The sequence below is a fragment of the Patagioenas fasciata genome, chromosome 15 (assembly GCF_037038585.1).
Source record: "Patagioenas fasciata isolate bPatFas1 chromosome 15, bPatFas1.hap1, whole genome shotgun sequence".
Taxonomy (NCBI): domain Eukaryota; kingdom Metazoa; phylum Chordata; class Aves; order Columbiformes; family Columbidae; genus Patagioenas; species Patagioenas fasciata.
In genome coordinates this window covers 7,027,286-7,042,069 of record NC_092534.1, presented here as the reverse complement: position 1 = coordinate 7,042,069, position 14,784 = coordinate 7,027,286, and the positions used below count along the sequence as shown (strand labels likewise).

The 14,784-nt window shown below is 39.3% G+C and overlaps 1 protein-coding gene across 2 annotated transcripts in view; it reads left to right on the top strand.

Moving 5' to 3' along the window:
* USP7 (ubiquitin specific peptidase 7) overlaps positions 1–14,440 on the top strand; it is a 68,887-nt gene extending 54,447 nt beyond the window's left edge. For both annotated transcript variants that reach the window (XM_065850381.2, XM_071815325.1), the window contains exons 21-31: positions 1,121–1,221; positions 2,600–2,753; positions 4,059–4,126; positions 5,256–5,364; positions 5,457–5,534; positions 5,828–5,928; positions 7,571–7,670; positions 8,497–8,616; positions 10,013–10,084; positions 10,184–10,274; positions 13,059–14,440. In XM_065850381.2, the coding sequence (XP_065706453.1) occupies positions 1,121–1,221; positions 2,600–2,753; positions 4,059–4,126; positions 5,256–5,364; positions 5,457–5,534; positions 5,828–5,928; positions 7,571–7,670; positions 8,497–8,616; positions 10,013–10,084; positions 10,184–10,274; positions 13,059–13,165 (1,101 nt within the window). In that variant the 3' untranslated portion in view covers positions 13,166–14,440. The remainder of the gene's footprint in view (positions 1–1,120; positions 1,222–2,599; positions 2,754–4,058; positions 4,127–5,255; positions 5,365–5,456; positions 5,535–5,827; positions 5,929–7,570; positions 7,671–8,496; positions 8,617–10,012; positions 10,085–10,183; positions 10,275–13,058) is intronic.
* Positions 14,441–14,784: the final 344 nt, after the last annotated feature.

Sequence of the window (14,784 nt, the reverse complement as noted above, 5' to 3'; positions counted from 1 at the left end):
AATGTTGCTTACAGTAATGGTAATTTACAAATCATAAGCACTCTCTAAGCTATAGCTTTGAAGTCTGTATTGCTGCAAGAGACTATCAGTAGATAGTTAATTTCAAAACAGATTTAAAATTAAACAACTAGAAGTGTGAGGCTTTAAGTACAAAAAATGTCTACATGAAGCCCTATGTGAGCAGCTTTGCTGTGCTGAACCTGTGCTTATCCTCTGAGTTGCAGCATTGGAGGAACTGATGCTGCCCATGTTGTTAGCCTTTGTATTTTCAGTGCCCCCTGTAGACAGCAGAGTTGAGAAAATGTTGCATCGCCTCCTTCCTTCCCTAAGTTAGAAGTCAGCAAAAGAAATACTTAGTCTGATGACACGTTTCTGTCCAAATACAGAAATAATTAATCTTTATAACTGCTGTATTTGAGTGCTGAAGATGCAGATCTTGCCAAGTCAAAGTCCTTGCTATAGTAAGAACAAGGAACTGGTTTTTTTTAATTGTGATTTTTGTTAGCAGTCGTGCTGCTCTCTCTGGTGGTTCCAGGAAGTGCACACACTTCTGTCTGAACAACCAGAACTGTCAGGAACTCCTACTCTGCAGGTCAGGGTTGCAGTTTGATTCCAGTTTGTTTAGACAGGTGGTTGTATCCCAAGAGGTCAGCCTACAGATATACATACATAACATGCATATAGCTATTTTATAATAGGCTTTTTTAATGTGGCTTTGTTTATTATTTTGAAGACAAGTGAATTGCTGTACAAAAGTTCTGCACTATTACAATAAGTGGACATAACCAGTGTTCTCCAGGCTTCCCGGAAGCTGTATCAGTACAAAATTAATCTCTGAATTTTTTGAAAATTTTCAGTGCTAACAAGATAGTGCTGAATGATAAAATTAAAGTAACTCTAGTGAGACTCCAAAGGTAAAAATGAGCAGCCAGCTTTATCAATAGCAGTTAGAAGTATCTGGACCTTAGCGAAGATTACGTTTAATTTACGTATCTATCTATCCATTTGTTTCAGTTGAAAGAAGATGCAAGTTACTTTATCTGATTATTTTCTCTGTGACCTTTATTTTTGTCCTTTTTAAAATTCTGTGTGATTAACATTTTTTTTTTCTTTATTGCAGGAAGTTAAACCCAATTTAACAGAAAGGATTCAAGACTATGATGTATCTCTTGATAAAGCTCTTGATGAACTCATGGATGGCGACATCATAGTGTTTCAGAAGTAGGTATTCTGTGGGGCTGGGTTATTGCACTTACATCACCTCGTTCATTTTGAAAGCAGAACTTCCTTTAACTTAGTGTTCTTAACAAGAGCAAAATATAATTTTCCAACAGTAGACATTCTCAGCAGTTCTCATTTGTTTATTCAAAGGGGAAATTAAAAAATCTCGACAGCATTGTAGTTATCACATGCCACATTGTTGATAGAAAAGGGATTTCATGCTAGTTTAGAAAACTGATAACCTAAAGTAGGTCTTAATGGTACCCAAGAGTGTGGTTCAGCAATGCGTCTGAGTTCTGCAGCTTTATCCCTGACACCAGCATGACTCAGACACTAAAGAGCCTCCAGCCTTTCAGCTCTCAAGCTCTGTACCATGTAACGCGGCACAAGGCTCTTGACTTGGAGCTCCTTTCAGTCTAGAACTAAGCTAAACTGCTTTCCCTTTTTTTCCTTTTACTTATGCTCATGTTAAGTTTCATATTGGTCCACGGTGACAAGCTGCTCCCGATTTGCCTGAGCGTATGCGACTCATGGGTGTGCTGGTGCTTCAGCTAGAGTTTTCTCCAAGGCAGAAGGAGAACTCCTGCATCTTGTGTCCGTTGAAGGGATCTTTCATGAGCTTGTCAGGGCTATAAATCAGCATTTCTATGCTCTCACTCCTGATGGTCACACCCAACTGTGTTGCTGTGTTTCTCTCCATGGGCTGACAGTGGGTGGAAGCCAGCTAGTCTATCTTCAGCACTCTTACCCCAGATTATGTGAGATGAATGTATTTCTCATGTCATGCCTTGGAACTCGCATTCCCTGTTGACCCAGTTGGTGTTATGCACCTTTGGCTGGCTGCTGACTCTTGGGTAAGTGCACAGCTTGTACCCTGGCGTTATTTCTCTGCTGAGAAGATTAGGGGTACCAGTCAGTAGTGACCCAGACCAGCCTCTGCACCCACCGCTCCGCTTCTGCGGTTCAAGGAGTGCTGCTGTACAGCTGGCTTCCCTGCAAAGCAATTAATACAGTAGATGGAAAGCTGTGGCAATGGGAACAGGGACGCACGGTGACGTGGTAGGGTGGGAGGGAGGGACAGATACCGCTAGAATGTGTCGTGAAGCGACCGGATCCAGCGGATTGCCAGATGGCCAGGGGAGTGAGCACAGCGCGCCTGCCCTTGCACCGCACCGGAATCCCGGGGTGTGGGTCACTGCTGACTGAATTAGTTCTACTGTGTACGAGTGGTGGCTCTTTTTAAAAAGGTTTCTGAACTTTATTTCTGTATCTCTGAACTGTCACTGACTTACTGTAGAACATGTTTTTAAAAGCCCTGACTGTTTTCATGTGTGACAATGTGGTATGTAATGGTATTATCATTTGTTTGCTCTTGTAGGGATGACCCAGAAAATGATAACAGTGAGCTGCCAACAGCTAAGGAATATTTCCGAGACCTCTATCATCGTGTGGATGTCATTTTCTGTGATAAAACCATCCCCAACGACCCAGGCTTTGTTGTTACTTTATCCAATAGGATGAATTACTTTCAGGCATGTGTCCTGTTTGTTTCTCTGCTTTTGTTTCCTTGTTCTGAAAGTAACTTTTGCACTAGTTCACAGATGCATTTTACATATATTAGAAAAGAGTAGATCTGTTCTTGTACACTTTTTGCATTGTGGTAGTGAAAAATTCAAGGAAGCTGCTAATGCTTGTAAGAAAAGACTTAACTGCCAGTTTTATGAATAATGAGTTACTGACAATAGGATTCTTTTCTTGAAACACCATTCTGCTCTGTCAGGGAAATGATATTCTAATGAAATTATGCATTTGCTTCCTAAATGACATGTAAAACTTGCTCAATTTATTTAGCAGTTAAAAGGAAAATATCTTGGGAATCTAGTGATATCTATTTTCTGCTTGTAATATCACTGACAATATTAATTTTTGTAGATCAAACTGTATTGCTTTCTTCACATGGTGTTTAGTGCTCAGTGCCACCAACCGATCAAACCTGTTGTGTTCATTATGGGTGACCAGGTGTGTTTAGAAGAGGAAAACTGGACAATGAAACTTTAAAAAAAATAAAATAGAGTTAGTCTGGTCTATGAAGAGCTTGAGTAGATTTGACTCCCTGCAGTTCTGCTGCAGTTGTTTTTGTCAGTGTCAAAAGGATCGCTTAAAACCAGTTTATTTTCTGTGACTGAAGGCAGGAACTTTGGCCACCTGCAAGCACAGGGGAAATCAGGGATGGCTTTTGCTGTCCCATTCTATTATCTGCTTTTTGACAACTTGCTTTGTCTTGTTTCGTTTTTACTTCAAGTGTAAGTTCTTCATAGTTTTTTCTTGGTAAGGGAGAAATGACAGAGAATCCTTGTGCTTTTTGTGAGGCAGCGACACGAAATGTCCTGATGGGAGTGAAGTGGTGGTGTCAGCCACTAAGCGAATTTCCATGGGGTGAGGTAAAGAATAGTGGGAATTTTCAAAGAACAAGTCTTACTTATTTCTCCAATAATACTATAATTAAAAAAAACCCCAAACACCACCACACACACCTAAAACAAACACACAGAAGGAGAGTAAAGCTGTTGTGGATTTTGTGGCCTTTCGATGGCAGTGATTTATTGTAATAAGAGAGACAGTTTCTTCCTTTTTATTTTTTTTTCCCTAGTGTATCTTGTTCTGTGCCAGCTGCTCAGAATCTAAGTTTATTTTGCCTCGGGGAAGTAGACATAGTGGGTCTCCCATAATTTCAGTAGCATAATGTTTTTGACATATAATGAATGACTGTGTGGTTGTAGAGCAATGTCGTAACTGGACGAAATAATTCAGAACTTAACAAAAAAATTTCTTTGCAGGTTGCAAAGACAGTTGCGCAAAGACTTAATACGGATCCGATGTTATTACAGTTTTTCAAGTCCCAAGGGTAAGATGAATTTCCTTAGTGTTTTGCGTCTAAACTATTCTTTAAAATACTTCTCCCAAATACTTAGCCCAAATGCAGATAGGTAGCAGTTACTTCGGAGCTGTTTTCAGGTTGTTAACTAATTCTTTGCCAGTAAAATGTTGTTGTTCTGGCACGCACAGCAAGTTGCATAGGCAGTTTAAAGTACTGCAGTGGCTGGTTCTAGAGCCTCAAAGAATTGCACCGTTTAGAAGAGTTCTAGTAAGTGTCATTGAAAAAAAGACCCATTTCAAAGAGTCATTGTTTAAATTTCTAAAATAATTAATTACTTAAAAGCCACACTGCATGGGACAAATCGTTAAGCTAACGCAAGTGCTGTTTCAGTGAGTGCACATTTCTAGAATGGAGGAAAGCAGAAACAAGTGCACATAAAAGCAGGATTTTTGCTGATTTTATGGGTTTAAATGCAGGAGTTGCTCCACTGATTTTTTTTTTTTTTTTTTGCCCCTCATCCTGCAAAGTCTGCAAATGAGGTTTTATGAAGATGATCAAACAAGTTCACAACCACTAAAAGGGACATTTCTGCTTAAAGTGGTGTTCTTAGGCACAGTTGTGTGAAACTGGATTTGAATCTGTGTAAAACTATAGCAAACCAGCATATTAGTAGTTCTGTGTATGTATACACTGCAGGAATAATGCACACACCAATTAAATAATCTTTTTTGTATTTGTGCAAATGTAGATTGCTCTTTATTAACCTGTAGGTATCTCCCCTCATCATCAGTTGGACACTCGTGATTTGAGCAGCTCTTTGTAGTTCACAGTGCTGCAGTCACTGGAATTCGCTGTGTCATGGGGCTCCACCAAGTAGCCTTTCCCAGTCCAAAGCCTGTGCTGCTGTACTAGTAGTTTGAGAGGAATGCAGGTCTGCCAACCTGCAGCATGGGAGGTGAGCTGGAAACACCCAGGAGGGTGGATGAACACAGTGAATGGTGTTTCTCTTGCCATACGCTCACCTGAAGCACTGAACATACTGCTGTGCTGGCAATTGTGTGAAACTGGAAGGCAGGGATAAAAATGGGCTCGGTACTCTGATTTACTGAGCAGCATTTCTAAAGAGGTGTTTCTGTTTTTCTTTTTCCTTCTGTAGTTATAGGGATGGCCCTGGTAATCCTCTTAGACATAATTATGAAGGTACTTTAAGAGATCTCCTGCAGTTCTTCAAGCCTAGGCAACCCAAAAAACTTTACTATCAACAGGTAAGAGTCTTTTATTTTCATTGGTGCAAATTTAAAAAGAAATCCTGCCTTGTACAAAGTATGCCTAAAGTGTTTTTCTTTTCTTCCTTAAGCTCAAAATGAAAATAACTGATTTTGAAAACAGAAGAAGTTTTAAATGCATATGGCTAAATAGCCAGTTTAGGGAAGAGGTGAGTAAGGCTGACTCTTAGACACTTGCTGTCATTTGTGTCAAAGCTGGTATGTCGCATTCTCTGTTGGCCCTGAATAACAGAGCATTAGAACAACGTTGTACTTGGGGAGGGGGAAGAAGAAGAAAAGTGTATTAATTCTTAAAGATTCTGAAGATAACATGGGTGTTCACTTTAGTAATTTTTATCCTTTAAAGATGAATTTTTGATGAAGAGCAGAAACCAGTGCATTCTGTGCCTTAATATGATTATTTTTCAGATTTTCTAACCCTTTTGTGTTTCAATTTCCATAGGAAATAACAGTATATCCAGATAAGCATGGGTGTGTGCGGGACCTGTTAGAAGAATGTAAAAAAGTTGTAGAACTCTCTGAAAAAGGTTCAGGGAAATTAAGGTAAACCTGGAAGATTTTGATTTCTTTTAAGTGATCATGTGGATTTTGTGCAGAAAAGTATCCTTAGAATTTAAAATACTGTGGAAATCATTATTATCAAATGAAGTCTGATACTATGTCAAAAATAAAAAGCCTCCAGATTCATGTTGTTAAGAGTTATTATTAACTACGAATATAAATTTTATATAATTTTTTATTTTGTATTTCATAAAGTTACATCCTTCAAGGTGCATAAACTTCATCAGTTGCATTTGTTAACTCACAATTTGATAATTGTTTCCAATTCAAGCATTTCAAGCTATTCACTTCTCATGAGTTAAAAGTGAGATCATACTAAGAGAGTTAAAAAATCATTATGTAATTGCATGTTCTGGCCTTTTTTTTTTTTTTTAACCATAAGCCATAATTAATTTAACCTCTTGTAACTTTACAGCTTAATTTTTACTAAAGATTGAACATAAAGTTTTATAAGTACAGCAGTAGCATCTGTTTCCATCCTGACTACACTAATCATAGAATCACAGAATGTTAAGGATTGGAAGGGACCTTAAAAGCTCATCCAGTGCAATCCCCCTGCCGGAGCAGGAACACCCAGCTGAGGTTCCACAGGAAGGTGTCCAGGCGGGTTTGAATGTCTGCAGAGGAGGAGACTCCACAACCTCCCTGGGCAGCCTGGTCCAGGCTCTGCCACCCTCACTGGGAAGAAGTTCCTTCTCAAATTTAAGTGGAACCTCTTGTGTTCCAGTTTGAACCCATTACCCCTTGTCCTGTCATTGGTTGTCACTGAGAAGAGCCTGGCTCCATCCTCCTGACGCTCTCCCTTTATATATCTGTAGACATTAATGATGTCACCCCTCAGTCTCCTCTTCTCCAAGCTCAAGAGCCCCAGCTCCCTCAGCCTTTCCTCACACAGGAGATGCTCCACTCCCTTCAGCATCTTTGTTGCCCTGCGCTGGACTCTCTCCAGCAGTTCCCTGTCCTTCTGGAACCAAGGGGCCCAGAACTGGACACAATATTCCAGGTGTGGTCTCACCAGTGCAGAGTAGAGGGGCAAGAGAACCTCTCTGACCTACTGACCACCCCCCTTCTAATACACCCCAGGATGCTGTTGGCCTTCCTGGCCACAAGGGCCCAGTGCTGGCTCATGGTCATCCTGCTGTCCACCAGGACCCCCAGGTCCCTTTCCCCTATGCTGCTCTCTAATAGGTCATTCCCCAACTTATACTGGAACCTGGGGTTGTTCCTACCCAGATTCAAGACTCTACACTTTCCCTTGTTCTATTTCATTACATTTTTCCCCGCCCAGCTCTCCAGCCTGTCCAGGTCTCTGGATGGCAGCACAGCTTCCAGTGTCAGCCACTCCTCCCAGCTCGGTGTCATCAGCAAATTTACTGACAGTGTCACTCTATTCCCTCATCCAAATCATTGATGAATATATTGAATAATACCGGCCCCAGTACTGACCCCTGAGGCACTGCACTAGACACAGGCCTCCAGCTGGACTCCGCCCCATTGACCACGACTCTCTGGCTTCTTCCAGACGGTTTGCAGGTTTGAGAAAGAAATGTTGCTCTGGTCTGTTTGCGTTTGTTTGTTTTCCTTATTTTTTTTAATGCTTTTCCTGTTTGTTTGTTTGTTTAAGGCTGCTAGAAATTGTAAGTTACAAAATAATTGGTGTCCATCAGGAAGATGAGCTGTTAGAGTGTTTGTCACCTGCAACAAGTCGAACGTTTCGAATAGAGGTACGTATTACTTCCTTTAAGAAGCTTTAAAAATTGACCTTGAGGGAAAAAAAAACTCTCTCAAGGGGTAATTCTCCTTTTCTGGATTCCAGTTTTCAAATACTGTGATACTTGCAGCAAGCTAGGTTACATGACAACATGTATGTATTTTAAAGATAATACTTCTAAAATGTTTCTTTTGTTCTATCTGCTTTGCTATCATTGTTTCATTCTTTAATTTTTTATGTATGTTTATTTTAACAATACATGAAGATTTGGCATGGGCTTGTCCATAGGACATTTGCTGCCTTTGTAACAATACCAAGCTTTATTTGAGGACTCATGATATAAATGTTTATGCTTAGAACTCACTTTCGTACTCTAAACCGAAGTATTCTTTAAGACTTTTTCCTTTACTGTTAACTTTGAACTTCTGGAGCCAAACTTTCATACTTACATTGATTTCTCTAAACATTTCATCATTCAAATCTGTTAACTTGCCTCAAAGGTGAGAAATTTTTTAAAAAAGTTTCCAATGTAAACTGTAATGAAGAGACAAGAGGTCTCTGATATTGCTGTCAGCTGCTACAACTGGTGGAAGGTTTTGCATCAAATAAGCCATTTGGGGATGCCAGGAAGGTATTCAGTGGGTAGGGAAACTGAAATGCTGTCATGCTGGGGTGAATGGCCCTTGTGAAAAGACCGTCAAACCACATGGTGGTTCTGTTTTTAAAGAGACTTATTTTACATCAGTGAGAGTGCATCAACTATGCTTTTAGTTACTTCATAAGTCACTTTATGGTGAAGTTTTAGCTGATTGCAGTAATAATTCTATGTCTGCATCTAGGAAATTCCTCTGGACCAGGTAGATATAGATAAAGAAAATGAGATGCTAATCACAGTGGCACATTTCCACAAAGAGGTTTTTGGGACATTTGGAATTCCATTCTTGCTGAGAATACACCAGGTACAGTACTATGCCTCCTTTTCTCTCCCCCTGGGTTTATATTGATGGTCTTTTCTTAAAGTACTGTCAAAGAAATTGATTAATGTAAAAGTGTATGGGAACATATTTCCCCTTTATAAAAGGTTCTGCCTTTTTACCGTTAAATAATTTACCATCTCTGCTCTTTTGCATGTACAGATGGTTTAGTGTTTCAGTGACCCTGTGCAATATAGATTGTTTCTAGAGAAAGTAGGCATTCAGCATCAGCCAGGGACTTGAAATACTGCCAAAGCAATAGTACCCCCTCCCTCACCTCAACCCAACCTGCAGAACCACCCCCAGCAAACCCCGAATCCTCTTTCTGATACCACCTCAGCAATTGCCACGCAAACCTGCTGGCAGAAGTGGCTCAGCCGTGGTCGCTTGGCTTCTTACTGAGACACATGATTATGAAAATGAACTCATTTTTCTTCAACATTTTTGAAGATGACTTTGCATTTCGTAACTTGTGTAATTTGATGGCCTTTATCTTCTAGGCCTGGATGTTAATACAAAAGTGAACGCTAATTTTGAAAGCTTTAATTTAAATTCTGAAGGTTTTCTGTGGTGCTGATCCAGTCAAACATCACACTCATTCTGCTAATACCAAAGTGTATTTCTGGGGCAGTTTGCAATTTGCTTCTAAACTTTTTCTGGTTCGTGTGTGTTGGTTTGTATGAAAATTACCTACTTTTCTAATAGTTTTGGTATGAGGAATATGTCCACATCTGTGCATCCCATAGAATTTTATTATATTCCCATGTTTTTGATCAATGTAGAATAAAACCTGTGTGGTGATTTCTGGTGGAAACCATTGATGCTGCATTTCTCTGCCTATGACAGTTGATACATACACACATCTATGTATGTATATATATATATATACACATCTATGTATATGTGTGTGTATATATATATATAAAAAATTGATATTTAAGTTGATGGTATCCATCTTTTTTTAGGCAGTTTATATACACAGCATGCAGAAACATACTACCAAAACTCTCTAATTTAGGGCGAACATCACAGGTGCTTAGAAAGAATATGTAATTTTTTTCCCAAATTCCTATTTCACTGCTAATTTTCTAATGTTGTCTCTTAACTTTAACCTGACTTGCACACATCATTAGCAGTGCTTGGTTGGTTTATGGCACAGTTTGCATAATGTTGAATCAGTAAAACTTACGGCTTTCTATAAAATCAGCAACTTTATGTTGTTATTCCATATTATAGTGGATGACTCTGACACTTGTGTTATTTTGTAAATAACTGAGAAATTAAGGCAACGTATTTTAAGTGAAGCCTGAAGCAGGAAATATTAACAGCATCCTTTTTTTCCTATTTTCTTTAACATTAAAAATCTTGCTGTAATTATCAGGGTGAACACTTCAGAGAAGTTATGAAGCGGATTCAGACAATGCTGGATATACAAGAAAAAGAATTTGAAAAGGTACATCACTCATAACCACCTGCAAGTTATGCTGTGCAATTAGACTTGAAGGCTTTGCTTCAGTGCAGTACCTTACCTGATTTTATTTCCTTTTCATAGTTTAAATTTGCAATTGTAATGATGGGCCGACACCAATATCTCAATGAAGATGAGTATGAAGTGAACTTGAAAGATTTTGAGCCCCAACCTGGTGAGTTTTTAGACAACATGACTCTTCTTTTGACCTCCTGAAGCTGTTCTGGCAGTTGTAACAATGTGATTATCCCTAACTCAGGATGCAGAAACAGATTGTTCTTTGTGTGTGAAATAAATCATGTGTAGTAACTAAGCAAGTATTTACATACACTTGTGTGCACTTTTAACAGTGCTAAGTGTGTATGTTAGTCTGACAATAGGTGTTTTATAGCACGAAAATAGCTGAATCTGTTTCCTTGTGAGTTAAAAGTTTGCATTTGAGTGACCAGATGCATCGAATATCAGTATAACATACTTTACAGAAGAGTCAGAACACCAGTTGCTCGTTATCTGTATTGCCCCTTTGCTCCTTTGTATGTTTGATTTTCGCGTTGTTATTGGTGTATGTGCTGGTGTTATTCCTAAAAAAAAATAAGGTGCATTCTCATAAGATTCTTATTTCAAGTGTGCTGCAAAGAGATACTTGAATTCTCAAATTCATTGAAGACTGTTTTGTTCGTTCTTGATATCTTCAATGAATCTGAAGAATCTAATAAGAATATACATTTGAATGGGATGCTGTTTAGATTTGCTTCTCCTGAGAGGTGACTTCTCAAGCTACAAATGCAGCTCTGTTCTGAATTTGCCCATGGATGGCCTACCAGCTTGTTTACTTGACTGGTATTTAAAGCTCAATTCTCTGAGGAATGCACATGTAGGAGAAACCAGGCCAATCCTTCAGCAGTTCCACCACAGTCATCTTTTGAGAGTTTCAGCTGGGAATGGCACCTTTCAATCTGCCATTGGGGCTCTGTTGAAAGCCTTGAATTCACTGGGTTTTTTTGCCCTGGCTTAGCTCAGTGTTCCTTTTTGTGAGCTGTGCTGTCTGGTAGAAATAAGATTGAGAACAGCTTGCTCTCTGCAGTTGTATTTTTCTGACAATTATGAGCTCTGTTTTTTTGTTGTGCTAAGCCCAAACATGCTCTGATTTTTTCAAGGTGTGTTCTGGATTTGTGTGCTAGTTGTAAAGAAATCCTGTAACTGTCCATTTATTTGAAAACCCACAGAGAGACCAATACCATTAATGAGTACTTTCGGGAACATAGCAAAAAGTCCTCTCATTTTGGTATGTTATACAGCCAGGTTTATGGTTCATTGCTGCGAACATGAGGGGACTTGCCAAAAGTTGGATGTCTGCATCTGCACCAGTCATCCCCAAGCAGAGCAGTGGTCACTGAAGGGGCTTTTTTCATCCCACACTAATTGTGAGGGTTCTCTGGATGACAGACTCGGAGGTGAACATTCCTCCGTGGACAGATAAACTCTCTCTTGTGTGCTCAAAGAAGGCAAAGTCCTGGTTTTAGTCCATGAGTCATCGTTTTGGGAGTGGGAAGGGGAAGTCAATAGTCTGAAACAAATGGTCAGAATTTCTGAGTAAAGCAGAACCAGTATTGCCAAAATGATGTTAAGACTAACCAGGTAACTAGGTCAAAAGTACAGAAGGTGGCAGAAATTGGAAAAGGCAGAACTTGAACTGTTCGTAGAAGTTATAGAGAATGTGAGAGTAAAGGGGTTTAATCTCAGAGTTCACAGGACATTGCCCCTTCGATATAAATCACTTTGATAGATTCATCCCCTCCTGAAATTCTTCTATGAGGTGACAATACGATGCTTCAGCACCTTCTTATCTAAATAGTATTTCAGGGTGTAGGGCCCTACAGTACCAGATTTTGCCACACACTGGACTGTTTGAACAGAAGCTTTGGCATTTTCTAATTTGGTTGACGTGGCTGATGTCAAAAGTGTCCCTCTGCCTTTGCAGAGAGGCACTCGAGCAATGTGCTGGCGCTAACATTGTTTGTCTTCAGTTCTTTCTTTAATAGATGTTCAAGTGATCTCAGCAAGATTGGCAGTTCTTGTTTATATTTGACATTGACCATTACATCACGCACAAAGACAAATAGTTTTGATTGAAGAAAACAGATCCAAAAATGCAGATGCAGGCAACCAAAAAGGTCAAGTGTTTTATGCTTTAGTGGTTGCAGTCAATGGCTTTGAATGTAGGAGTGTGCGTTTCTTGCTAGGGGCCTATTTACTTTCTGCCTTTATCATTTCACTTCAAAGAACACTTGATGCTCTGCACTGAGGACATCTTAAAAGAGAATTTGCAAGAAGTATGTGGACTGTGTTTTTTCCTGAAAAGCAGTAGTAGATAAAACCGTATTAGGTTGAACAGAAGAAAATCTGTATGTTTACTTTACAATCTGACTAAATTTGTTTCTCAGAAAATAGAGGTCAGTTACACGATTTCTTAATTAACTGATTATTTGCATTTTACATGTATTTGACAAATATTCCCACTTAAACCAGGTGATAACAATAACTTAGTACAGCAGAGGAAACTTACGGCAAATAGTGTAGTTTGTCAGATGATGGATGCCTCCCTGTTTGAGACAGGCTCAGCGACTCTGGTGCAAGCTGGTACTCCAGTGCTCTGTGGCCATAAATTGTGACAGGAGTTCTCTTGCTTTAGCGCACACTTCACTACTGTAAACTCTGTAAGTGACTGAAGAGGAGAAAAACCAGCTGCCCCATCCAGAAACAGCTGTAAAATGAATTATTGGAAGGGAAGGAGTGATCAAGGCAGCCTGGGCTGGCTGTGGGCTGCAGGACCGTTCTCCTCCACAGCTGGTGATTCCCAGCGAATGCTGAACAGGGCCCACAGGAGCAGGTCGTTTAAAGGAGACTTTCCAGTTTTGTCTTGAAACCTCATTATTTCTTTTTCTCTTTTCTTTTCTAGGCAACATGTCTCATCCAAGGCCGTGGCTAGGGCTTGACCATTTCAATAAAGCCCCAAAGAGAAGTCGCTACACTTACCTTGAAAAAGCTATTAAAATCCATAACTGACTTACTTAACCAGATCGTCAAGGCGAGCGACAAAACTAAGTGTGTGTGTGCACCTTTTTAACAACTGTAGAACTTTGGTACACGTGCACTATATCTGAAGTCTTCAGCAAGAGGATTTGCTGCTGATGTTAATTTTATTTTGTTGAGGCTGTTCAGTTTGGCTTCTCTGTATCTATTGACTGCCCTTTTTGAGCAAAATGAAGGTGTTTTTATAAAGCTTGGATGCCAATGAGAGTTATTTTATGGTAAACGTAATGCAAGGCAATTGTCAGCATAATGAGGGAAGAGTTTAGTAGAACAGTTGACATTGGCAAACTATTTGTCTGTAGTACGTTTATAGATGGCATAAGCTGGCTGGCTGCCCTTCCCGGCGTGGTGTTCACCATCACTGCAGCTAGTAAGTCTTATGTTTAGACTCACATCAGATTTATTTCCTTCAGTTATACCTTAATGACATTTTTGTGCATTTGTAAATGCAAAAAAACCTCACATCATCAATAAATAGCAATCTCTACTTCATTGTGTACATTGTTGGCACTTATTCGGGATTTTTGTCTCCTCCAGCTGCATAGAATCTTTTTTAATAAACTAGTTTTCGTTTAATTTAGTCACTACTTTGCATCCCGTTTTGCCGAGTGGATGCCCTGAGTCCTAAAATAAGATATTTGGGTATTTTTATTAAATTTTCAACCATTGATAAATGCTGTTGCGATTTATTATGCCATCTTCTGGCAAACAGAATGACACTCGAAAGTTGGCAAAAGCAAGTGAAAGGATTATAAATATCGTTAATTTAGTTAACATGGGAAGAGATGGGGAAAACACAGGAAATAGCCTTTTAGCACAGAGGGCATGCTCACTAGTGTTTAGTAAGCTGTTGACTTTGTATAAAAAAGGAAGAAAAAAACAGAAAAAAAAAAGAAGAAAAAAGAAAAAATGAAATTGTATATTTAAAGAATGAACATGTACAATTTAACACTTGGAGGTTAATTTTGTTGGGTGAGTCTGCAAGTGAATTTCACTGATGTTGATATTCATTGTGTGTAGTTTTATTTCAGTCCCCAAACCGCTTCCCTTTATTTTGGAGCTAATGCCAGCCGCGTGTCTAGTTTTGAGTGCAGTAAAGATAGAATCAGCAATTCACACTTAATTTTACATTCTTTTCCAGTATTTTATTTTGTTTCTGTAGCCGCAGTGTACAACAACTCTTCCTGTATATTGCCTTTTTTTGCTGGAAAATGTTGTATGTTGAATAAAATTTTCTATAAAATTTTTCTTCGATGAGTGATGACGTGGACGTTAAAGAAGATTTCTCCCCTCCTTGGAAACAGAGTTTTGGGAAATGTTTTTATTTGTGAAAGTTTTGCTACAGGTGGAGGCTTTTTCTGAAGTGTCGAGAATTGCATAACCCTCAGATTGGTTGTTCTGGGGAAAATTTGTGGGGTTTTCTGATCAATTGTTTTGGGGTTTGGAGGGTTGTTTTAGTTTGGGTTTTTTTGGTTGGTTGGTTGTTCTTTTTACGTCCTAGCTCATCACATTTGAGCTTAGTGAATAAAAGGTTTTCTAGGAAGGAGCCATGTACAATTAAGTTGTCATTGTGGTGGACCTGGCTCTGCCCG